At 38.6% G+C, this 27,450-nt stretch overlaps 2 protein-coding genes across 2 annotated transcripts in view; both read left to right on the top strand.

Annotated features, from left to right (window-relative positions):
- The window catches only part of LOC309496355 (uncharacterized protein), a gene marked incomplete at its 3' end in the record, with an annotated part of 8,220 nt that extends 7,794 nt beyond the window's left edge, over positions 1–426 (top strand). The window contains exons 8-9 of the mRNA XM_082166349.1: positions 110–178; positions 354–426. Coding sequence (XP_082022475.1) covers positions 110–178; positions 354–426 — 142 coding nt within the window. The remainder of the gene's footprint in view (positions 1–109; positions 179–353) is intronic.
- A 2,494-nt stretch (positions 427–2,920) lies between these two features.
- LOC309497947 (uncharacterized protein) lies at positions 2,921–12,608 on the top strand. Its single transcript, XM_082168342.1, has 9 exons — positions 2,921–2,943; positions 3,763–3,833; positions 3,940–5,959; positions 6,146–6,226; positions 6,396–6,428; positions 10,110–10,163; positions 10,363–10,413; positions 10,523–10,555; positions 12,172–12,608. The coding sequence occupies exons 3-9, from the start codon at positions 3,970–3,972 to the stop codon at positions 12,426–12,428; spliced, it is 2,499 nt and encodes an 832-aa protein (XP_082024468.1). The 5' UTR covers positions 2,921–2,943; positions 3,763–3,833; positions 3,940–3,969; the 3' UTR covers positions 12,429–12,608.
- The last annotated feature ends 14,842 nt before the right edge of the window (positions 12,609–27,450 follow it).

The following is a 27,450-nucleotide window of genomic DNA, read 5'->3' as shown; positions in this document are numbered from 1 at the left end:
AATCCTTATAAACTATTGATGTCTTTAAGATTTCCATAAAAAGTGTTTTATAACATAGTATAGTTGACCTTTTGTCAATCTGATTACACAAATCTTTCATATTTCACAGGTTTGTTCTGAGATTGAACAACAGGTGCATGCTTTGGTCAGCTGTGCAGCAGGAGACGGGTCAAAGGAGGTAAGTGTGTGTTTCTAATGCTCAACAGGTAGTTAAATCTCCATTAACTTTGGTAAGATGATGCAAAATCCTTATAAACTATTGATTTCTTTAAGATTTCCATAAAAAGTGTTTTATAACATAGTATAGTTGACCTTTTGTCAATCTGATTACACAAATCTTTCATATTTCACAGGTTTGTTCTGAGACCGAACAACAGGTGCATGCTTTGGTCAGCTGTGCAGCAGGAGACGGGTCAAAGGAGGTAAGTGTGTGTTTCTAATGCTCAACAGGTAGTTAAATCTCCATTAACTTTGGTAAGATGATGTAGAATCATTACCTTAGCATTACAGACGATTAGGACTGTGTGCTGCAATGAATTCTCACATGCCCTGATTGTTTGATCTAAGAATTCACTTTATGTCATTTTCACATTAGTTGTTTTGGATACTCAAAGCATCACCATGTACTGCCGTGTTATCCAAATTTAATGTTCAGTACTCAAACCTTTTCAGATCTCAACAACGTCTGATTCTCAGCTGACATGTCATGACAACACTCAACAGGTAATGTACTTTCCATTAAAAATGAGCATTTAATAAGCATTTATTTCTTAAATGTTCTTTAGTTGGCAACAACAGTGATTTTTAATTACAAACTTAAAGAATTAAAAAAGATAGTGATAGGCTGATGATACACAGGACAACATTTTGAGCAATCTTGCCAGGCAACTTTTTTTGACCAATGTTGCTTGGGCACTTTCCCAACTGAGAATGGGTAAAAAAAAATTTTTTCAGACTTTAAATCAGTCATGGGCCCTGTGTCTCTTCTGGTTGCCCACTGATGCCAACATTAACCCAAGTTGCCCCGCAACGTTGCTCATAAAGTTGCCCCATGTATCATCAGTCATAGGAATTGTTTAATTTACAATGGTATATGGATGATGGTTCATTCTGAGCTAGCATGTGTATCATATGTTGTATGTCCCCATACTTACTGCTTTTGTCATTTTGTGGGGGATGGGTAGAAGTTCAGGGTGTGTTTTGTCAAACTGCACAATGGTTTGTGTGTCGTATGTCCCCCATACTTACTGCTTTTGTCGTAAGTCCCCCATACTTACTGCTTTTGTCATGTTGTGGGGGATGGGTAGAAGTTCAGGGTGTGTTTTGTCAAACTGCACAATGGTTTGTGTATCGTAAGTCCCCCATACTTACTGCTTTTGTCATGTTGTGGGGGATGGGTAGAAGTTCAGTGTGTGTTTTGTCAAACTGCACCATGGTTTGTGTATCGTATGTCCCCATACTTACTGCTTTTGTCATGTTGTGGGGGATGGGTAGAAGTTCAGGGTGTGTTTTGTCAAACTGCACCATGGTTTGTGTGTCGTATGTCCCCATACTTACTGCTTTTGTCGTATGTCCCCATACTTACTGCTTTTGTCATGTTGTGGGGGATGGGTAGAAGTTCAGGGTGTGTTTTGTCAAACTGCACAATGGTTTGTGTGTCGTATGTCCCCCATACTTACTGCTTTTGTCGTAAGTCCCCCATACTTACTGCTTTTGTCATGTTGTGGGGGATGGGTAGAAGTTCAGTGTGTGTTTTGTCAAACTGCACAATGGTTTGTGTGTCATATGTCCCCCATACTTACTGCTTTTGTCGTAAGTCCCCCATACTTACTGCTTTTGTCATGTTGTGGGGGATGGGTAGAAGTTCAGTGTGTGTTTTGTCAAACTGCACAATGGTTTGTGTGTCGTATGTCCCCCATACTTACTGCTTTTGTCGTAAGTCCCCCATACTTACTGCTTTTGTCATGTTGTGGGGGATGGGTAGAAGTTCAGTGTGTGTTTTGTCAAACTGCACCATGGTTTGTGTGTCGTATGTCCCCCATACTTACTGCTTTTGTCGTATGTCCCCCATACTTACTGCTTTTGTCATGTTGTGGGGGATGGGTAGAAGTTCAGGGTGTGTTTTGTCAAACTGCACAATGGTTTGTGTGTCGTATGTCCCCCATACTTACTGCTTTTGTCGTAAGTCCCCCATACTTACTGCTTTTGTCATGTTGTGGGGGATGGGTAGAAGTTCAGTGTGTGTTTTGTCAAACTGCACCATGTCCCCATACTTACTGCTTTTGTCATGTTGTGGGGGATGGGTAGAAGTTCAGTGTGTGTTTTGTCAAACTGCACCATGTCCCCATACTTACTGCTTTTGTCATGTTGTGGGGGATGGGTAGAAGTTCAGTGTGTGTTTTGTCAAACTGCACCATGTCCCCATACTTACTGCTTTTGTCATGTTGTGGGGGATGGGTAGAAGTTCAGTGTGTGTTTTGTCAAACTGCACCATGTCCCCATACTTACTGCTTTTGTCATACTACAGTGCAGTACATTTGTGATATACATTTTGTTATTTGTGAAATTAAAATAACTTGTTCAAACCTTAGCCCTATGTCTTAAAGGTGCCATATAATGAAAAACCTTGAAATTTACCTTGGCATTGTTGAATAATATGGAAAGATAAAACTGTTTCTAAATCATTTTTGCCCTTACCTAAGCCACATACCTTCTGTATAGATATCAGAGACCAATTTAAATATTGTATTAATGCATTCTATTGTGCCTTTAACACCTAACTATAGTAATACAGTATAATTTCCTCTAATCAATTATAACTTCTTTTTTTTCAACAGAACTGTAAACATGTCATAATATCTACGGTAGTATCAAGCTTGAATAAATGTGATTGCTGTAGTGGTCCTTATTCTGCTTTTAAGTGGGCTGGTGTGAGATGTAAGGGTAAGTATTTTGTTCAGACAATTTTAATACTTTTAAAAATGCTTTACCATTGAAACCCTAAAACTGTGTAATCTTGACGTTCTAAATGCATCTTTAAATTAGCTTGAAAAAGTTAACTTTTCATTCTTTCTTTCTGTCTTGCTCAGTCTGTCTGCCTGTGTAATTGTGTAATCGATTCATATTTATATTAGTCTTCTCCTTTCTCTGTCAGGGTTCCCACGGGTCCTTGAAATCCTTGAAAGTTTGTGAATCTGACAAAAAAAATTCAAGGCCCTGGAAAGTTTTTGAAAATAAACACACATAGATACAGGTCCTTGAAAGTGCTTGAATTTATTTTGTGCAAGAAGTTTTCTGGAAAAAAATCCATATTATTCCGGTCCGCTAATGTGTTATTTCGTCAACACTTCGTGGCCATATTAGCTTGCTTGATTTACCTTAGTTACCCGCATTTACGCATTACGCTAAGTGTTTCCCGCGTAAGGTACTTTGTGTTGTACGTTGCCATGACGTTCACGCGCGCAAAACTGTAACAATGTATCTTATAAGGTAACAAGATATAACCTTGCTCTCACTTGAAATCTGTCCCCACATTAAGTCCTTGAATTTGAGAGTATTGGACCTGGAAAGTCCTTGAAAGGTCCTTGAATTTGAAGTTAACTAAGGTGTGGGAACCCTGTCTGTTCTCTTCCATCTTATAGCCACACTTTCAAACACACTGATCATCTATCACTGCTTTATCTATCACTTTTTAAAGCATCTTTTCTTGAATCACCTTTTATTCAAATGAAACCAACCTTGTTTATTATATGCTCAATCTAGTTTGTTCCCGCTTCTGGCATAAAACTTGCTACGAGAAAAATGTGAAGCCCAAACCTGACCCCTCAACATCCGTAAGTATGATTTATTGAATAGTCAGATATGTTTTATTTTTCAGCATTTTTCTTCCTTAGAACTAAACTTTCTGAGTATGTACAAAAGATATGTTTACTATTTCAGGATTCCGAAGTAGAATTTTCCAGTGAGAACATGTCGGATGAGGACTATGTACCTAATTCTGTCTCAGAAGGTTCAGACGTAAGCATAGCGTCTCCAGAAAAACTCTTAAACATTAAAAATACTGAAGTGTTCTGCATCAAATCTACTGCAGAAATTCAAAATGGCAGACCATGCCAAGAAAGTGTCATAGGTTCACTCCCAAAAGTTCCAGTCTGCACAGCACAGCTTGAAATGCCTAGTAGGAAAGCCATACAAGTACAAATATCGAAAGTTCACAGCGATGGCAATACTGAAAGCACTGTTGAGGATATCACAGGCACAGGGGAAGATCCATCTTTACAATCTTCAAATATATCCTCTTCAGTAAGCAAGAAGAATTACTGCTACATTTGTGGAAAACCGCAGTCAAAATTTACACGCCACTTAAAAGTCCATGAGAATTCAAACGTCGATGTTGCTCGGGCTTTGGCTCTACCAAAACATTCCAAAGAGCGTCAAAAACTTCTGAACAAACTGCGGAACAAAGGAAACTATGAACACAATGCAGATGTTTTAGCGAATGGGACTGGATTGTTAAAACTCAGACGTAAGCCAAAGAAAAGATATGATTCAAAAGATTATGTGCACTGTATGTATTGCCATGCAATGTTTCTCCGAAGGGATCTCTGGAGACACGTTCGAAATTGTCTTTCCAAACCAGTGGAAGATCAGGCAGAGCCAGGAAGAACTAGGGTCTTGTCTTTGGCAACAATGTCTAATGCAGCCCTCTGCCAACAAATATCACAAGGTGTTTGGAAACTGCTAACTGTGATGAAAGACGATGACATCTCTGCTGCTGTGCGGAGTGACTTTTGCATTCTTCAGCTGGCCCAGTCATTTTACAATAAACATGGGCAAGATCCCACTAAATTTGACTATATTCGACAGAAGCTCCGGGAAGTTGGAAGACTTCTGCTGATTCTGAGAAAGGAATTTTCTGTACAGACTCTTGAAGATGCTGTGAGACCTGAAAAATTCAATGTTGTTATCCAGGCTGTCAAAAAGGTATCTGGGTTTGATGATGTAAAACACTCATTCCAGACTCCAAGCCTTGCCCTTAAGTTGGGCCACTCACTGAATAAGATATGTGACATTGTACATTGCCGAGCTCTAATGGCAGAAGATGGTGAGGGGATAAAGTCAACCCAAGCATTCAAAAAGCTGTATGATGCTAAATGGTCTGAACTCGTTTCCCACACAGCTTTGACCACCTTGAATGAGGGGCGCTTTAACAAGCCGTCTACCCTCCCTTTCACAGAGGATGTAAAACTTCTTCACCAGCATCTTGAAAAGGTTGTTGATTTAGGTTCTGAGAACTTGAAACAGATGCCATCAGCACAAGTCTATGGCGACCTATGCAAAGCAACTCTTGCAAAAATAATTGTGTTCAATCGGCGACGTGGAGGAGAGGTTGCAAAAATGCAACTCAAAGGTTTTCTAGAGAGGGATACAGCTCCCCTACACAAAGATGTTGCTGTTGGGCTAACAAAGTTTGAACAAAAACTTTGTACACATTTTAGTCGGGTGGAACTTAGGGGTAAAAGAGGGCGAAAAGTGGCAGTTTTGCTGTCACCAGACATGGTTGATGCCTTAAACCTCCTCATAAGCAGAAGAAGGGAATGTGGAGTCCCTGAGGAAAACCAATTCCTGTTTGCTCGACCAAGCTGTTTGAGTTGTTATAGAGGACAAGACTGTCTGAGGATCTATGCACACGAGTGTGGTGCACAAAACCCGGAACTCCTCCGGTCGACCCAACTGCGCAAACATGTGGCAACTTTGTCGCAGGTGCTTAACCTGAAAAACCACGAGTTAGACCAAGTTGCGGACTTCTTGGGCCACGATATTCGTGTGCACAGAGAATATTATCGACTTCCGGAGGCTACAACCCAGCTGGCCAAGATTTCAAAGTTACTCCTCGCTATGGAGAAAGATTCTCTTTCAAATCTCCACGGCAAAACCCTAGAAGAAATTGAAATTGAAGGTAATGCTACTAAAGTTGTTACAAATGACATTTTGAAGTTAACTAAGTATATTCATATCCTAAAGATAATCCCTAACGTAGATCTTAATGTAATGTTCACCAGATATTAGAGTTATCACTATGTCTTCTATTTTTACTCTAACATTAGCAATGTTAAGCTTACTTGATACTCAATTTTTTTTTTAGACAAGTTAGACTTTTCTGATTCGGAACATAGTGAAGACAGTGATGCTGAGGAGGCGCATCCACAGACACAAACAGAAACAGGTAAAAGCACATAAACATACAAACATCAAATCAGTAAAGTCAGTGTAAGAAGTGCACCATATGATGCACCAAAACATTATACAGTAGTTCAGAGATGTCACAGAAGCATAATTCATATAGACCAAGCGCCGCTGCTGTTTGTTATAGTATTTTATTTTTCTATTCACAGATACTGATCCTGCCTTAGGAGGCCCATCTAAAGGTATGAGAATACTAAAACTTTTTTAACTTCAAACCCACATGTGTATATATACTTTTGAAACCAAAATGACTGTTAGAAATGTTTAAAATGCAGTTTAGGTTGCTTTTGATTGCTTAAATTATAACATTGTGTAAATGATGCAAGTTTTTGGGGAGCACTTTACAGTAGGGGTACATGAATTACCATGAATTAATGCATAAATTAATGGAGAATTATGAATTACTTCATCCATTAATATCTCAATTATCAGGAACTAGCATGAGTTCAAAATCTTTTATTCATGACCTCATAGATGAAAAACACCTTAAGACATTCACTAAGATGAGTACATCATCATGATTAATAGGTTATTATGCATGATCTTGATGTTTTCTTTTTCACAGAAAACAAGATTTTTAATATCCATTATGGATAAAGCTATGCTTTTGGTACATGTACTAAAACATTTTTTTTTCTCAAATAAGATTACTTGAATTATTATAATAATATATACAAAAATCTGCATTGCCTCATGCATGCATACAGGTTAGAACAGTATATCAGTAACAGTAATTCATGTGAGAACTAATGTTTTTCATTAATTATGATGAGTTATCAAGCACGTATGTCTTCTTCATAGCAGCCTGCATGTAAATGGACAGACCCCCAACACTGGCCAATCACAGCACAGAGTATGTGAATTCTGTTGACATCCAAATACAGTAGTCATCATTAACTAAGCATTAATTTCTTATGACCTCATCGTGTGTGAACCCTCAAGTAAAGTGGTAACTTGGTCTTCTGGAAATACTGATAAACAGTGTGTTATTAAAGCGATAGTTCACCCAGAAATGAAAATGTGAGGTTCAACTGCTAATCCCTAGGAGTCAGTGATGTAGATGACTTTGTTTCTTCAGTAGAACTCAAAGATTTTTAACTCAAACCGCTGCAGTCTTTCAGTCATATCCCTGATAGCGCACGTACATCTAGAAGATGTCTATTTGACGTCTGCATTTACATCTGCAAGATGTATTATTTAGGTTATTTGCTCATCTGCAATACGTCTATTGGATGTCTCTTTTTAGATGTCACATAGACGTCTGTTAGATGTCTTTAAGATGTTTATAATTTAGAATGTATGTAAAACTGACATCTGAAAGAAAGTTTTTAGACAGCGGATGTTTCCAGATCAAGAGATCTTTAACAGACATCTTGCAGACTTGCGTGTGTCATCTGGGATATAATGGCAGTCAATGGGTCCCAAACATGCACAGACTAAACCAAATACATGCTGTATAAAATGCAAAATGCAAAATACATCTTGTGTATAGGTCACTTATTTGTTTATACAGTGCAGAGTGATTGTGGTCACTACAGCTAATCAGAATGGTAATTACTTGTGCTTATCCTGATTGTTGCAACCGAATTTTGTTTAGCCGTTGTATTCACAATCTCTGCACTGTGTAAACAATGAGTGACATATACAGTCTGTATTTGGATGTAAGACTACTGTATTTGGATTTACATTTACATTTACATTTAGTAATTTGAAAGGAAAAGTAGAGAGGTAGGTCTGTAGTTCTCTACAAGTGATGTGTTAAGTGTTGATTTTTTCAGCAGTTGAGTTACCAGAGCCTGCTTGAATGCAGTAGGAAAAGTGCCAGTATGGAGGGATGAGTTGATGATGTGTGTGAGAGCTGGTAGAAGTGTGTGAGATATGGCTTGTAGAAGGTGTGAGGGGATGGGGTCAAGAGGGCAGGTGGTAGGATGACTGGAGAGGAGAAGTGTAGATACTTTTTCCTCGGTTAGCGGAGAGAAGGAGGAGAGAGGGTGATTGGCTGTGGAAGGGGTCGGTCTGTGCTCCTGTGTGTGAGGAGCTGAGAACTGACTGCTGATAGTTGTTGTCTTGTTGGTGAAGAAGTTCGCAAAATCGTCAGCAGTTAAAGAGGAGGTGGGTGGTGGTGGTGGAGGAGGACAGAGGAGAGAGTTGAATGTCTTGAAGAGTGATCGTGTGTTGGAGGAGCTGTTGATCTTGTTGTGGAAGTAGGAAGATTTTGCAGCATGAACATCAACGGAAAAGGAAGAGAGGAGAGATTGATACATACTCAGGTCAGATGTGTCTTTTGATTTGCGCCATTTCCTCTCCATTGCCCTGAGTTCGGTCCGGTGTTCCCGAAGAACCTCAGATAGCCAGGGGTTAGAGGGAGTAGCGCGTGCTGGCCTGGAGGAAAGAGGGCAGATATTGTCTAGAGAAGAGGTTAGAGTGGAGCAGAAGGTATCCGTTGCGGTATTCACATCCAGAGATGAGAATTGTGGGGGTGAGGGAAGAGAAGAAGACACGGCAGAGGAGAGATGGGCGAGAGAAAGTGAGCGCAGGTTTCGCCTGAAAGTGACTGGTGGTGGGGTTGGTGGTGCAGGGGCAGAGAGTTGTAGACTGAAAGTGATGAGGAAATGATCTGAAACATGGAGAGGTCTCACCAAGATGTTGTCTGTGATGCAGTTGCGTGTGTAAACCAGATCCAGTTGGTTGCCTGATTTGTGAGTGCCTGTGGTGATGAATTGTTTGAGATGTCAACAAATTTTGCACACTGTGCTGTGATTGGCCAGTGTTGCGCTCTGTCCATATTCCTACAGGCTACTATGAAGAAGACATGAACATGCTTGATACCTCATCTTTAATGAAAAACATGAGTTCTGACATTAATTGATATACTCTTCTAGCCTGTATGCATGCATGAGGTAATATTTATTATTTTTCTATATTCCTTTTAATAATTCAAGTAGTCTTACATGCACAAAATGTTTTTTTGTATTTTGAATCATGTGCCATGACTATAGGTTTATCTACAATGTAAAGTAAATACCTTGTTTTTTGTGAACAATGGAAACATCATGATCATGCATAATAAACATAAATCATGATGATGTACTTGTCTTAATGTCTTAGGCTATGTTCACACTTAGTGTCTTTTTTGACAAGAAAAAGTTGACAATGCCGTTTTTTTAGCAAAAAAGAAAACGCTGGCAGCGTTCGGTTACAAATAGCAGCCGAGCGCGTCTTTTGTTGCTATAACAACAGCTGCAACAGTAGCCTAGTGCTGTGTGATGCAAAAAATGTCGAGAAAGAGAAAGTTGGCTCTTGCGATGGCTTTTGAAGTTACCGGGGAGGAGAATGTCGGTTCACAAAGACGTTTGTGGGTGCACGACATTATACAGGAAAGGAAACTGTATGGAGCTCCTTGTGCTCCGAAACAAGGACGATAAGTTTATCTACCGGCACCGTCTCCATTTTTTCTTGTTATTCTTGTTGTTATGGAAACGACAGGTCTCACTACTCGCTTGTCATTGGTCAGCTGTCAAAAAGGCGCTTGACGTAGGGCGTTCTTTTCATAAAAGTTGAACTTTTTTCAACTTAAAAAGACGCTCTGAGCTGCAGAAAAAGACGCCGGCGGTGGCGTCTAAAAAAGCGCTCAGGACTTTTTTGAAAAAACGGTTTACTCCATAGGGTTATAATGTAGAACAGACGCTGGTAGTTCGAAAAAAGACGCTAAGTGTGAACATAGCCTTAAGGTGTTTTTCATCCATGAAGTCATGAATGAAAGACTTTGAGCTTGTGTTAGTTCCTGATAATTCATGAGATTCACACTTGCCATAAAGTGTTACCATGTTTTGAATATGTATTTTATTTTTATTTTTTTAAAGATCATTGCATGAAGGACAAATATCACAGCAGGAGGGAGGAGCATGAACAACCTGGTAAAAGCACACAATCATATAAAGAAAGAACACTGTACTAGGGAATTCTCTAGATCAATCATTTTAGCTGGTTTTATAGTAAAGGAGGATTTTTTGCTAGAGATTTACAGTTTCCACTTAAATGTGTAGAATAATTTATGAAATGTTTGAGTATGTTCCATCAGAACCTTTATTCTGAGCCATTCTATTCATACCACAGGAATGAAGAAAGCTAGGCGGCCTGTTGTGAACCCTACAGGCACCTCAGATGGTATGAGCATCTACCTCACTCAGCCAGCATATCCATTAAGGTTTGATTCAATTCATGCAGACCAAGCAATACTACTGTTTGTTATAGTGTTTTATTTGTCTATTCACAGATATTGAGACTTCCTTTGGAGGCTCATCTCAAGGTATGATGAGAATACTACTAGTATAATGAGAACTACTTATCTATATTGGCCTGTCATGATAACTTTTTGTTGGTCGATATATTGCCCCTTAAAATAATTGTGATAAGTGATATTATTGTCATTTTAAGACCATTTTATGCCAGTGAATGTAAAATAATAATATAACAGCATAATAATGCAAGAAGGCCACACACTTTCAATTAATAAACAAACATTTAATTCATAAATGATTTAGATCATGAAAATTAAGTGTCCAAATATTAGATACCTTAAAAAACTTGAATAATAGTAAAAAAAAATAATAATAATAGTAAATCCACATTTTCTTACAAATAGAAAAAAGACAAATGGACGAAGAACTGTTATGGAGATTTTTCCATCTACAGATTTTTCCTTTTTTTATGTTTTATGTTATGTTTTATGTTATTGTGTTTTTTATGTAAATATAAATGGTGATGTATTGCATTGGCAAAAATTGAGATCATGTACATTTATTGTGCGATAAGTCGATATATTGATTATCGTGACAGGGTGGGATGCAGCGATTATAGATTTTGGCTGTACGATTATAGTCTGAGGAATAATCACGGTTTCACAGTTATCACAGTAATTATTATTCATTAATTCATTTTAAAACACTATTAGTTAAAACAAATAATAGTCCATTTCCAGTCCTGTAATAATTTTACACTGAAAATATATAACAGAATAATGAATAAATAAATAAATAAAAATAAGAATAAAAAGTAATAGTATTTGTCTATATAAAATCTTAGCTAAATATTAGCTAAGTATTTCCCTATTAAAGAGGACAAATGTAGTTAAATGCACTTTAAGTTGTGATCAACTATATTACAAAATTGTTTGGTATTTTCATTTTTTTTGGACCAGAGTAGAAACATTGAAAATAAAAAAGCTCTAACTGGCTTTTGACTTAACAATATAGCCTCCTTTTGAAAATGAATAATGCAGTACAGTGAAAATAAATAAAAAGAAACACATCTCTGGTATTGAATATTAGCAAGCTATACATATCCTTTTGGAACAAAACAAGGAGTCAAAAGCTGCAGGACCCACATACAACATGGCCCTCAAATTGCACACTTATCTTCAGTCCTTTCTGTTCATATTATAGTGCAGAAATGTAAGCATGTTCACATTCTCAGTGCTCAGTCTTGACCTCTGAACTTTAAGCTAGCGCACAGTTGGAAAAACTTTTAGTTGCAGCAGTTTTATTCCGTGCAGAAGAAACGCTGTGTTGAGAAGCCTTAACGATTAATTAACCGTGACGAATTAAAGCACGGTTAATAGTGAAATCAGTTTATCGTTGCATCCCTAGTGACAGGCCTAAATCTATATTAGGAAATAAGCAACCATGTAGTCAGGTCTTTAATTTTATTCTTTTATTTACAATTTGATATTTGATGTATGAGGAATGTAACATTGGGCCAACAGTTAAAACCAATTTTACTCTTACGGATTAGTGACCTATACAACAAGACTTGACTAAAGACAAGGGTTGGTAAGAGTGTGGCTGGTTGGGAGAAGAGGGAGAGGAGCTCTGGCCATCATAGTGTTCAACCCAGGGTTCAGGAACCTGTTTTCCTCTTTTGTAGGGAATCATGAAAATTCTGCTGAAAAAAATCTGGATGATGCTAAAAGGAAGCAGAAACAAGCCTGGTCTCCAACTGAAATTGCAGCAGTACAGAGGCATTTCCGCGACCACATAGCAAGGGGTAAACTCGCCACTAAAATTGAATGCCAGCAGTGCAAGAATGCTGAGCATCCAGCTTTGGCTACTCGCACGCTCCAAAACATTAGGGATTTTGTCAGGAATCGCGGCTTAACCCTAAAAAAGAAACAGTCTCATTAGGTGTTTTTGTTTTTTACTTTTTGTTTATATGTAAGCAGAATATTCTTCTGCTGTTAAAGTTTGTTCATGGATTCAGTATGCTTTCAGCAATGTTTAGTTTAGCTGTTATGCTTAGGAACAGTTAAAATATTTAAGTTGTTCTCTTTACACTTAAAGTAAGAGCGTTTGTTTTTTCATTACACACAGTACACACAGGATGTTTCTTGATACACAAAATGATCTTGTGATGTAAAATATTAAGGGCAACTACAGTAATTTTGCTGTAAACAAGAACAAAATAAACTTTGCTCTTTGTTCACAGAATGTGCATACTGTTATGTCTGCACCGCTTGTTTGAATGTTGTTTCTTCGCTTAAATATGATCACCCACTCTGGGTTTTTCTGCAAACAACCGGCTAGATTTACATTATGTGTATAGATAGATAGATAGATAGATAGACAGACAGACAGACAGACAGACAGACAGACAGACAGACAGACAGACAGACAGACAGACAGACAGACAGACAGACAGACAGACAGACAGACAGACAGACAGACAGACAATCCCTTATGTCACTCCCAAATAGTACATCCTTGAATACACACTATAAAAGGTAAGGTAGCATATTTACAGCACTATACAAAAATATTTTACATACTTGCACAATGCGTGCACCATGTTCTGAGTTTGATCATTGGTCCTCAAATATCAGGTATGTCCCTTTAATACACAGTCTTTACTATTGTGTATGTGTTAAGCCATTAGTCCTCATATATCAGGTATGTCCCTTTAATACACAGTCTTTACTATTGTGTATGTGTTAAACCATTAGTCCTCATATATCAGGTATGTCCCTTTAATACACAGTCTTTACTATTGTGTATGTGTTAAGCCATTAGTCCTCATATATCAGGTATGTCCCTTTAATACACAGTCTTTACTATTGTGTATGTGTTAAGCCATTAGTCCTCATATATCAGGTATGTCCCTTTAATACACAGTCTTTACTATTGTGTATGTGTTAAGCCATTAGTCCTCATATATCAGGTATGTCCCTTTAATACACAGTCTTTACTATTGTGTATGTGTTAAGCCATTAGTCCTCATATATCAGGTATGTCCCTTTAATACACAGTCTTTACTATTGTGTATGTGTTAAACCATTAGTCCTCATATATCAGGTATGTCCCTTTAATACACAGTCTTTACTATTGTGTATGTGTTAAACCATTAGTCCTCATATATCAGGTATGTCCCTTTAATACACAGTCTTTACTATTGTGTATGTGTTAAGCCATTAGTCCTCATATATCAGGTATGTCCCTTTAATACACAGTCTTTACTATTGTGTATGTGTTAAGCCATTAGTCCTCATATATCAGGTATGTCCCTTTAATACACAGTCTTTACTATTGTGTATGTGTTAAGCCATTAGTCCTCATATATCAGGTATGTCCCTTTAATACACAGTCTTTACTATTGTGTATGTGTTAAACCATTAGTCCTCATATATCAGGTATGTCCCTTTAATACACAGTCTTTACTATTGTGTATGTGTTAAGCCATTAGTCCTCATATATCAGGTATGTCCCTTTAATACACAGTCTTTACTATTGTGTATGTGTTAAGCCATTAGTCCTCATATATCAGGTATGTCCCTTTAATACACAGTCTTTACTATTGTGTATGTGTTAAGCCATTAGTCCTCATATATCAGGTATGTCCCTTTAATACACAGTCTTTACTATTGTGTATGTGTTAAGCCATTAGTCCTCATATATCAGGTATGTCCCTTTAATACACAGTCTTTACTATTGTGTATGTGTTAAACCATTAGTCCTCATATATCAGGTATGTCCCTTTAATACACAGTCTTTACTATTGTGTATGTGTTAAGCCATTAGTCCTCATATATCAGGTATGTCCCTTTAATACACAGTCTTTACTATTGTGTATGTGTTAAGCCATTAGTCCTCATATATCAGGTATGTCCCTTTAATACACAGTCTTTACTATTGTGTATGTGTTAAGCCATTAGTCCTCATATATCAGGTATGTCCCTTTAATACACAGTCTTTACTATTGTGTATGTGTTAAACCATTAGTCCTCATATATCAGGTATGTCCCTTTAATACACAGTCTTTACTATTGTGTATGTGTTAAACCATTAGTCCTCATATATCAGGTATGTCCCTTTAATACACAGTCTTTACTATTGTGTATGTGTTAAGCCATTAGTCCTCATATATCAGGTATGTCCCTTTAATACACAGTCTTTACTATTGTGTATGTGTTAAGCCATTAGTCCTCATATATCAGGTATGTCCCTTTAATACACTCAAATGACACTTTTGTGTGTTGTATATCTAGTGTCCTCAGAAATCACTTTAGTCCTTATAATAACGTTTTGTGTCATAGGTGGGGCTTGTGTATCAAATTATAAATTGTCCTCATAATTGTGTATATTTTCAGGTTGTTACATTATAGATTGTGTTTTGTGTAAACAAACTTTAAAGTGAAATCTGTGTTGTATGGGTCAAAATAGATTTTTTGATCTTCACCACATCTCTGTACAGCAAGTGGAAAGGGGTGTCCCCCTAATACACCAACACACCTGTTTGGGCTGCAGTGTCCTGGTAATTCACAAAAACCAGTATGTGTGTGTGTGTGTGTGTGTGTGTGTGTGTGTGTGTGTGTGTGTGTGTGTGTGTGTGTGTTGTTGTTGTATGTTGAGGCAGTTCCTCGAGGTTGAATCGCCAGTTTGTTCTGCTCAGCTGACCATGATTGTTTGACCTGATACAGTCATACGCCAACATACGGTCACTTCTCTGCCCACACACTTTCCTTGTGGTAGGCGATTCAAAAAGCTCCCAATATACCCATTGTCAATCTAAGGCACTGCAATTTGTATAAAGGTAGGCTAAATTACAGTAGACTATGTTCAATATCAGAAATCAGAAGTATGAGATTATAAATGAATATGTGTGGTGTGCACGAGAGCATGAAGCTGTAGATATGTTTTTTGCTCGAGTAATTCTGTATGTCTCTTAATTTTCACATGGATTTTGACAGACTGGAGAGAAATGCTGCCTAATATGAGGGAGGACGGAACAGGCTGTGAATCAGACACACACGCACACACGCACGCACGCACGCACGCACGCACGCACACACACACACACACACACACACACACACACACACACACTGACTGCCATGGCCTAATCAGCTAATAGTTGTTAGTGGGAATGTATCATGCTTGTGTTGTTGAATTCATTTCAACATTTTCATAGCTGAGACGAGATCTTTTGGTCATTTTTAGTGAAGCGGATCGCTCTTGGTTGTAGACACCATCATGACTCAACCTTTACTGTAAATACACACAGCTACATTACCACATAAACAATGCATTTGACAAAAACACAATACCATCACAATACAACACAACTTAAAGGAATGGAAGTCAATGGGGAAAGAAATTCTAGTAGAAGGTTTAAAACAGAAATGTGCAGCATGTATTTTTATTGAAACAGTTCTTCCATACAAAATTGTGTTATTTGATTTGTAAAATTGTCTAAACTGTTCTTTAAGTTTGCTGGTTATACATTACTGATGTAATTCCTGTTAGTCATGACAGGAGTTTGATTAGATATAACTTGCACAGGCAAGTGTAGCCGGTGCTGCTCGACCAGCTCCGAGCGGGATTGGAACCGGGGTCTCCAGCGTGGGAGGCGGGCACGCCAACAAGGACGTTAAAGACCACAGCCGCTAGCATGCCTCTTGAAGCCAGGAGAGTGAGGTTTACACGCACAGCTCTTACTGGCTTACGTCCGTTAAACTCACCCCCCTAAATCTCACTCCATCCGGGTCACGGCACCAAATGTGACCGGTCCTACTCGACCCGCTCCGAGCGGGATTCCCAGCGTGGGAGGCGGGCGCACTATCAAGGACGCTAAAGACCACAGCCACTAGCTGGTTTAAGATGGCTTCCAAGCCTGACCAAGGTGGTGTTTAGCTGGTTTCTCCCAGAAAAAGTGCTCTAAAACCAGCCAACAAACCAACTTAACCAAAGCTTACACCAGCAAACCAGCTTAGAATGTAAATATGTTATTGTAGACATCATTTTTGCTTTTTACAATCTGAGGGACGAGTCAAAATGGCGATTCTGAATATGTATATCAAAAAGTCCAGTTGAAGGCCATTTTAAAGTTCAAGTTTATTTATAATATGAACCACATATAAGAACTACAACTGTTGTACCAAAGTGCTGTAAAATGTAATGTTAGTAATAAAACATAATGAAGCATCTATAAATCTCAAACAACATCATCAACCTATTTTAATAAATTTAAGTCAAATTAAATAGCTTATTTATGTAGCAATCAAGTTGAACTGAACCTGGAAAATTTATTTATTGCACAATCCTTTCTAGAAACTAGAGTTTTATTGTATTTTCACTAACGTTTGTCGTTGTATTCAATCCCATGATGTAAACTAGCTGTAAACCAGACAATTCATTGGTTACTTGGCCTGCTGTTCCCACCTCGGGCCAAAGTTTCACAGGTCTGAGGACAGGTGACAGAGGTTTCCTCCAGCAGACAGGTGTTGGTTGGCACTCTGGGTCTGCCGGGTCCAAGAGCTGTCGCGGTGTTCCCAAACTGTGACAGATGTGCAGTGTGTGACTGTGAGTACCTCGGCGGGGCATCGGACTGATGGATCACACCTCTATCTCCACCTGCTGCGGCCCAGTGAGCTCCTCTTGTTTATATGCTGCATCTGCCGCTGGAGTGCCACGCCATCTGTCCCCATCAAAGTCTTCCATGATGAGGAATGACGTTTGAAAGCGTTTAATCGAAGGTAACACTTAATAAGTGTCCCTTAACCTCAGATGAGGCTCGTTTCTGAATAGAAATAAAAAAGTTAGCAACTCTTGTCATCCCTCGATTAAAGCTATTTTTGCCCAGAGCACTTTAAATCTTATGGGAAAGATCGAGAGAAAGTTTAATGAGCGTTTATGTATGTGTGCTGTCTCAGTATGTCTATGACACACACCCGAGAGAGCCAGAGGGAGATCGCTGCTTATGCAAGACAGTGATTCAGTCTCAAACGAATCTCGTCTAATTCCATGTTATATTCATCCATTGTCATGGAGAAAGTTGGTTTATGCTGCATTGAGAAGTCCCTCATCATATGGGACATTTATCTCGCAGTGAGATGCTGTGATCTTTATAGCGTAAGTTCGGTGATCCTGAGCTTCCTCTGCTGGTGTCTGCCAGACGAGGCACATCTGCTGTCGAGAGCTGCGAGATGCAGACATCTGTCTACAATCAAGAGCTGAAACAGTCAGCCGTATCGTGTGTGTTCTGACTGGAGGAGCAGAGCTGGAGTCTTCAAACTGTATTTTATGAATGTCATCAAATGTCAAAATGTTTGTTTAACTCGGTGCAGTTACATGTTTGACGTTTCTCCTTTATGCTAGGCCGTAAAAACATATGCTACTAAAGTAGAAACTCATTGCAAATGCCTGCTCTACTGTCATTACTCCAGTACTAAAGGGGGCGATAGAGTTTGCTTCAAATGTCTGTGCTACTAAACCTAAGCTAGCTATAAACATTTATGACCTAATGTTTAAAGATAAGATTAACTTACTTTTATATTCTCAGCAAGGATTTCTTCAAACTGTTGCTCTGCTATGAAAGCAGTTCACCTGGGAGCATGTCTATGTTCCCTCAGCCCTATGTTCCCACAGCCCTAACCCTAACCCTAACATACCTAAACCTACCCCTCACAGGAGTGAGACTTGTCTGGGATGTTATTGGGCTATCCCTGTACCAGTACAAGCACTAAAACCTACCCTTCGTGGGGGAATTAGGCTTGATTGTTTGACATACCTAAAACCTACCCCTCACAGGAGGGAGACTTGTCTGGGATGTAATTGGGCTATCCCTGTACCAGCACAAGCACTAAAACTTACCCTTCATAGGGGACTAGGGCTTAATTAGTTAACATACCTAAACCTACCCCTCACAGGAGGGAGACTTGTCTGGGATGTAATTGGGCTATCCCTGTACCAGCACAAGCACTAAAACTTACCCTTCATAGGGGACTAGGGCTTAATTAGTTAACATACCTAAACCTACCCCTCACAGGAGGGCGACTTGTCTGGGATGTAATTGGGCTATCCCTGTACCAGCACAAACACTAAAACCTACCCTTCATAGGGGACATAGTTAAATGAGAGAACATAGGACTGTGGGAACATAATGGTTGTGGGAACATAGGGCCTAATTTTCAAAATTTTCAGTAAAAAAAATGTTTTGGGGGAAGGCCGTGGGAACATAGGGCTGACCCCGTTCAGCTGATGGAATAAACCTGACCTTAGAAAAAGACATTTTAAACAAATGTCAGCTGAGAGTATTTTCATTGTTATTGCGTTCTGACCTGGTTCTGACACATTTCTGAACGCAACTACATGACCATGTTGCTAGAAGCGTTAGCATTTAAGTACATAAGGTGCGTCAGAAATCTGAGTAGGTTCTACATTTGATGCAAAATGGACTTCACAAACGTTAAAAAAAATTCTATACAGTACGAATGTGTGTACCTACTACCTGTGCCTATTCTACAAATGAAATTGTCATGTAACCTACGGAGTCAGTTGCAAAGCTTCACTCCCATTCACAACTTCTCTCGTGTGGCATCATGGGATAGTAAAGTGACCATCAGATACGCACTTCAGAATTACGTCGGAAGTAGTAGAACATCCAGGTACTTTTCATCTACTGTTTTATGAATTCATTCAACACTATTCATTTCATGCTCTGTTTTTCACCTACTATAGTCGGGTATACAGGGATGCTGGATTTAGAATCGCATACTAGCTAAATATTCATACTATTTCTGCTATATAATGATATGGTAAATACAGTACGAATATGCAGGTGGTTCTGAATTAAGGTGGCATCAGATGAGGCAACCGATTTCCCATGATGCACTACAATTTTAGCTTTTAATTCTTTTTAGTAGTATGTGTTGATTGCAGATGTTTCGGATATAGGCTATTCAGGAAAGGGTGTATTTTTTGGGTGTTATTATTATTTGTAGTAATTTAATTGGACCCTTCTTAATTACTATTGTTGATGAGAATCCTGTTTGTTTTGATAGCTTAATGGTTACATGGAGACATGAAACTGAGTCACTGGAGGCTTGACTTGACAAGGTATGTTTTGGATTATACTGCTATTTAATTCTTTTATCTTGTGTTTATCTAGAGTGTTCTCGTGGGGCAGATTCAGTGCTGTGACTCAATGAGGACAGAAGCCTCTTAATGTTTTTTTTCCCATTTCGGTTACATAACGTAACAGATTTGTCAGTGACGGCGAGAGAGACAACAGAGGACGAAGGAGATTTTATGGGTGTCCACTTTGATCAGGGGACACCTGTCTGTCTCTCTTTCTTTCATTAGCGTTGTGTGTCTCTCTTCAAAGGTTCAGATGTGGACATCTGAAGAGCTGTTTGTTTATCAAAGATCTGCATTGATGCTCTTCACTTTGGCTTTGATGAGTCACACACACAAACCTCAGTCTGCTGACAATTAAAGGCGTGTTGTTCCTTTGTTTATGGCCAATATGTTTCTCCACGGTCAGCAATCCTGAGTCTCATTAGCTGAGGAACGTTCAAATAGAGGTGACAGGGGTTATTTCTGCTTAAAAAAAAAGTTTAGACCAGTATGAAGATCCACGCTGGCTGGATCTGACTTCAAACCTGAGTTATCTGGCTTGCCACTTCTTTGCCTATCCAGTGGCTCTCCTTATTCCTCGGCATGTGACGCTCTGTATGAAGTTAGCCATTAGACATAATAACTCAATTACACCTCAGCTGCTTGGAAAAACAGCCGGCCAATCTGGACTCTTATTGAATAAGCAGATCTTTACTGATGTTTACAGTTGAAGTCAGTCTTGCACGAGCAGTGGTCAGATACAGTGAGATCTATGCTTTTTAAAACCAAGTTTGTGAAATGTCAGATATTGCAAATCAAATCTCAAAATAGGTTTCACTCTGATTGACTTGAGTGATGTTTAAAGCTGTTTTGTCGATGTTGAAATATGGCGAATACAAACAGAAAAGGTCTGTGATGTCTATCATACAACAAAGTACGGTTTAGTATGATTAGAATGGCAATGCTAACAAATCACTTTCTCCAGGACCTCAGTCTGAATCTTTAAAATGTGTGACTCTTGTTACTAAGATCTTCTGAAACCAAAATGTTGCATGTTGACTAAGTGGCAATAATGGCACCTGTCATATGTTGGAAAGTCAGTGCTTTAGAATAACTGTATGATTCAGATGACAGCTTTTGCAGTACAAGAAGCTTTTTATCATGTTTTTTCTTCTTCTTTCTTTTAATGAGAGAAGCATTGTAGTGACAAGTTAAATCATACTGTGTTATTTAAGTGTAAAGTATTAATAAGTGTATTTTCCTTCAGTATGAATATTGTTTCCACAGGATTTACCATCTATTTTGAAAGCAGCAGGGAATCAGAACCACATTAGCCAGGAAGATTTGATATTCTTTCTTGCTCTGTTAGAGTTGCATCTCTTTTTCTGGTGTCCTGGTTGCAGTTAGAGTTGTGTGACTGTAAGCAGGTCAGGATGGGCAGCTTCATTTCTGCTAGATTTTCTTCATTATGTGGCTCCATCTGTATTCTCAGAAAAATTATCCGGCCTAACAATGGAAAAATTGCCATTTGCCAAACTGCCAAATTGCACTTTTTTTTTTCTTTTCTTTTCTTTTTTTTGGCACAATTTGTGTGTGTGTGTGTGTGTGTGTGTGTGTGTGTGTGTGTGTGTGTGTGTGTGTGTGTGTGTGTGTGTGTTTTAGCAGTCTTGGAATTTTTTTTAAAACTTAAAGGGCATTAGGATTTCATGGATGAAAAGATTACAAGGATGTCGAGGTAACCATGCATTTCTATTTCACATGCATATCTGGCAACAAACCTGTTAGTTAACTCTTATGTAACTTATGGGACTCCGTTAAAATGTACAGTAGATGTCCTCAGTTGCCTTGGAAACAATCTCCATGGGACAGATTAATTAATAAATTACACTTGGCAAACCATGAGTGGAGGAAAGGCGTGATCATTCCTTTAAGGTTCTTTTCATTTTAAATTGAATTAAGAGAAAATGTGTTACTGCATAAACACAGTATCATGTTAATATAAATATTGTGAAGTGCAAACAAACTCTTTTTTAACAAGGATATATTTGACAGATTATACTATAATCCTGAGGCCTAAACTGCAAAAAGGGTGGCCAAGTAAAAGGACAGAGATGCCCGTCGTCATACCCAACTCATGTGTTTCTGGCACGCAAGTCAGTTCATGTCCAAACATTGACATTGCCTTTGGATATAAATGTTTTCATGCATTTTCAGATTTTCTGTTTTCTGTCATATAAAGTGAAAATATGAAGCACCAAGAAGCAGATTTAATTTCTTCTGATATTTAACAGTTTAACAACAAAACCCTTATGTGTTGGAGAGCAACCCAGTTAGTGTAGACCTGGTTACAGAATCAGATTGGGGTCTTGATTCAGAGGGGGATAAAAGTTATTTGGGGTGACACATGGTGTCCCACATAGATGGCCACAATTGATATTATTTTGGGGAAAGATCTAGGCTAGGGCAGCTTTCATTGGCCAAGGACCGCCCTAGAGAACGTCTGACTGACCTTCAAAGCAACCAATCACAGTTCGTCTTGTTCTGTGTCATGTTTAGGGATGTGAAAATAAAGTCGATGTGCATGTAATAAATTATTCATTCAAGAACGTTGTGCAAATTTACTGCAACAATGGCACCGCAAACTTTTCATACTTTTGAAAATCCAACATTTAGTTGATCCTGATAAGTGCTCATTGTCACAGTTGTAAAAATGACGGCTTTCCTCTTCCATGAGGGGGTTTGGCATCAAGACGACTTTGTTTCCAGGCGGACCGTTCACGCGCCCCCCATAAATCCTGTAGAGTTCAACCAATCAAATGACCAATCAACCAATCACATTTTGTGTGGCTTATGCATCAGACGATCAACCAGCGATCTGTGGGCCTGGCGTCTGAGGCGGAGACTAGAAAAGATCTAAAACAAAACTGCGTCATTTTATCAAATAAAGTCGATATTCTTCCTTCGAAACTATTCCCAAATGGATCTACCCACACCTAAAGAGCTAATAAAGGAAATGATTAGGCCCAATATTAAATATTAACGCACAATCATTAGTTACTAGGACAGAGACAGAGCATAAGGCTGATCTGGCCTGCCAAATGACGGTGTTAAAAATTAAAGCCACACTCCAGGTCTAAATATATACTGTACTTATTATTATCATCAGAATCACTATTCAGGTTATGACGAACAATGTCAGCTCAAAGTCCTGTTAATTCTGCCCATGTCTGCATTTATAATTTATGATGTTGATAGTAGATCAACAATCTGAACAATGAACCGAAATGTACTGCAGCTATACTATCCCCTGTGGAGATTTTTTATAAAACTGACTTGTATCAGATGGAGGCTGCAGGACAGCCGAGTTGTGCACTTAAATTCTAAATAGAGAATGCCTTTTAAACTGCAGTTCAGTTTCTGAATTTTAATTGAGGTAGCAAACAGAAGCAAATGTATCAGTTTGATTCTGAATGTAAAGATATTCAATTAAAATTATGTAATTTTGCATGATAAAGGCTCAATTTGTATGTATGAAATTTAATATTTAAATGTTATCTGCCTTACAGACAGGGACAGCTATAGATATAGCATTTGAACCCTATGGTGGAAGAATTTAGAGGACAATGAGATCCATATTGATAAACAAATCTTTCATTTGACAATAATGCATTTATTTACATATGTATTTATTTATGCTTTTATTAAAAGATTTATTTATTGATACAACATTCAAAATCTTCCTTGGAAGATACCATTTTGAATAGTAATTTCATGAAATTCCTTTTCAGTACTACAATATTGCAGTTCAATAAAACCCAATTTAAATTTCCTGCAGGGCTTGGCCAATTCAGTTCAAATTCCAACAGACTTTAAATACATCTAAATCATCAAGTGTGAACTTTATTCAACCCTGCAGGATTGTGTGAAGTTAGGGGTCTAATAACTGGGGTCTCCAGCGTGGGAGGTGGGCGCCCTCATAAGGACGCTAAGGACCGCAGCCACTAAAGCCAGTCGCTAGCACACCCCTTGAAGCCAGGGTAGTGAGGTTTACACACACATCTCTTACTGGCCTACATCCGTTACACTCACCCCCCATAAACCTCACTCCATCCGGGTCACGGCACCAAATATAACCGGTCCAACTCGACCCACTCCGAGCGGGATTTGAACCGGGGTCTCCGGCGGGCGTGCTAACAAGGACGCTAAAGGCCCGGGCATACTTTATTGTCCACGTTCCGCTCAACTGCGCAAGCCTATTAAAGTAAACTACTTTGGGCATGAGCGCGGAAAGACACGTTCAGCGCATGCGCACTATCTAGTGAGATTTACAAGCACAGTTACACTCAGCCCTCTAAACCTCACTCCCATCCAGGTCACGGCACCAAATGTAACCAGTCCTACTCCACCCAATCCGAGCGGGACTCGAACCGGCATCTCCAGCGTGGGAGGCAGGCACACTAACAAGTACACTAAAGACCGCAGCCGCCAGCGTCAACCGCTAGCTCTCCTCTTGAGGCCAGGGGAGTGAGGTTTACACGCACAGCCCTTACTGGCCTACGTCTGTTACATTTAGAGTATTATAAAGCGTATGAATTACAATACTTTCACATCATACTCATCCATCTAACAGACATCTTGCATTGAAGGGACAGAGCATTAAGGGAAACCACAGAGAAAAAACCTAAACTCTCGCTCATATTTTACCCCTTAATCTCTATACCTCCACCAACAATTGTACCATTCCCAAATGGCAATAAAATCCATCAGCATCACTCAGTGTAATCCCAACAGAGGGATCCATAACAGCACCGCACACCCTGATGTCAGTAAATTCACAACAGAGCTCTCTCTGGCATCGCCTGCTAGGTTGTATGAGGTCATTTAGAGCAAGTTGTGTAGACTAACCTCACTGACAGGGCATGTTGCCCTTTTCATATATTTTCCCCGCACACAAAAAAGGCAATCCTTATCCTCCCTTTGACACTCTGTGCTTCTCTTGCTCTTTCTCTCTTTTGCTGACTTACTCATTCATCTTCTGCCTTTTAAAGAGCGTGTCCTCTTCAGCTTCAGAGTTGGGCTAACTCGGGCGACTCCCTTGGCTGTGAATAGATAGTGTTGTGTTGCTAGGCGACGTCTGAGATCAGTTAATCTGTGGATAGTGAGTATAGCATTTACCCTACCTGCCCGCTCACTAGCTCACATCCTGGGGGGTGAACCATGAACTCCTGATGATCCCATGCACATAGGGAAACACGGAAAAAAACATGCTGTAAGGGATGCATGACAGGCTACTGGCTGATTATTACTGACTATATCAGCCAATATTTAATATTGTGCATGCTGCATATTTTCCATATGCAGTTTTTTTCTTCTTCTCATTTTGATTACTTTTTCCATCATAATTAAAAACAATTATTTAATAACACTGTTAAACCTTTAGTAAATCTCTAAATGAATATTCATATTGTACAGTATAATGTTGTGATGCCTTAATTTATAATTAATTTAGTAATTAATTTTTTATTTTAATTTACTTATATAATTAGTTTTTTTTATTTTAGGTTTTAGCATTTTATTTTCAATTTATTTAGACAAAATGGTATAGAATTTTAATAATGACTATTTAACAGTTACACTGAAAAAAAAAATAGAAACTTAAAAATGGTAACATCTAAATGAACTAGTCAAATATATGATTTAACATCACTGAATCAACACAAATACATTAATTTATACCAACAAAGTAATTTTTTTAGGGGTTAAATCAGGTAGAAATGTACTATTTGAGGTAAAAATTGCAGGTTGCCACTTTTTACAGTGTAACTACGGAGCCCCTAAAGGGACATTGTGGTGGGAAAAAATATGAGATGGGAGATAAAATAATAAGTCTTTTGCGTTCCTTCGTAAAAACGTTTGCATTCAAGAAACTTTGCGTTCCCTCTGCGTTCACTCGCAAAACCTTTTAAGCTCTTTGCGAGCGAACGCACAGTTTCTTGTGGAAACGCAAACGTTTTTGCGAGGGAATGAAAAGTTTCTCTGGGGAACGTAAAAGTTTTTTTTTGAGGGAATGCAACGTTTTTTGGGGGAACGCAAACGTTTTTGCGAGGAAATGCAAAGTTTATCGGGGGAACACAGAAAGCATTGACAAATTATTTCTTTGAGTAGGCTTCTTTATTATTCCCGCCTTTTTATTTTTCAAATCTGTAACTGTCAAAGCCACATCATTAGGCCTACTGATTTTCTGGAGCTCATCCATCCAACTTTACTACACAGACTGTCAACACACTCTCAACAGGTACATTTCTTTCTTAAAATGTCTATACATTTTAACTTTCAAATTGTAACTGGTTTCATACCAATCTTTTCAATGTCTTTTTCTCTTTTTAGTTTAACAGAACATGTGTGACCAGCTCTGTTCAGTTAAGAATACTTCTCTCCTCTTCTCCACTAAGTAACAGAGATAACATTAAAGCTATTCCATTACTTTATATCACTTTTTCTTTTTAACATTGTGTAAATGGCTCACCCACTGTCCATTTTTGCTATTGTGGCCTTCATTTTCATTTTTCAATTCATACAGTATGTTCTTACATAAACAAATGGAAGAGACACACTGTAACTCTAAACTCAACAGTGTATTTCAGATGCTGTCAAATCCCACAGCCTCGTCATCTGCAGAGAAAAACTTAATTACATTACATCTGTTTTGTGTTTTACTTCTTTATGTATTTATTCATGTCCGATGTCAGTTGTCAGTGATGTATTCAGCTAAAGTGCAAGCAGTGGTTCTTGATGCTGCTCTCAATGTCACTCTGCTGTTTTGGTTGTGTTTGTGTTGGATGTTGCTTCTTGCTAATACCACCTAATCTAACTAAAGCCCTGTAATCCACTTAAAATGAGGTTATGAGGGTGCTGCTGGATCCGTGAGGATGCTTTTATGAGAATGAGTTCTGTCTTTATGTACTGCTGCGACCTGGCGTCTCACATTGAGGAAACAAAAACACTTTAAAAGGTGAATGCAAAATTCTTCGCAAAAAAAAAAAATCTCTGCTTTTGATAGAATTAATTTGATTGAAAGTCATATCTGCCATCTGGCTTTATACTCATATCTATTAGATGACTTTGAAGTACAATTTTCCATTTGTCCTACAGTTGCATTACGTGCTCGCTCCATATCTCCTGCTTTGGTTCAGAATGAACACATCACCTCTAACACACACACACACACACACACACACACACACACACACACACACACACACACACACACACACACACACACACACACACACACACACACACACACACACACACACACACACACACAGTTCTTCAATACGTTTACAGTTCTTTAGTGTAAATCTTCTTATTTGCTGAGATCAGAGTTAGCTGCTCTTTTGCTCAGAGAGCTCATCTCCCCTCCGCTGCATCCAGACAGCAAACACTGCATTTCTTTTTATAACATAGAAATCATAACCTTAGGGAGTAATCTAACCTGCAAAAAGTTATTAAAATTATATTTCATAGAAGCTTTATTTCCTCTTTGCCATTTGATGATGATGGTAGAACTGAGATATTTACCTAATAGATCTATCTATCTATCTATCTATCTATCTATCTATCTATCTATCTATCTATCTATCTATCTATCTATCTATCTATCTATCTATCTATCTATCTATCTATCTATCGAAACTGTAACTTTCTTGTCATTCAAAGATATGAGCTCATTGATGCCTCTCAGCTCGTATCAACTGTGCGGCTCGGGCTCCTTGTATGGAGCGACACGAGTGATGATGATCGCGCGCAGATGGGTGGG

This window comes from Leuciscus leuciscus (genome assembly GCF_965113295.1).
Source record: "Leuciscus leuciscus genome assembly, chromosome: 4".
Lineage (NCBI taxonomy): Eukaryota > Metazoa > Chordata > Actinopteri > Cypriniformes > Leuciscidae > Leuciscus > Leuciscus leuciscus.
Note: the sequence above shows the minus strand (reverse complement) of the source record. Positions and strands in the feature narration are given on the sequence as shown.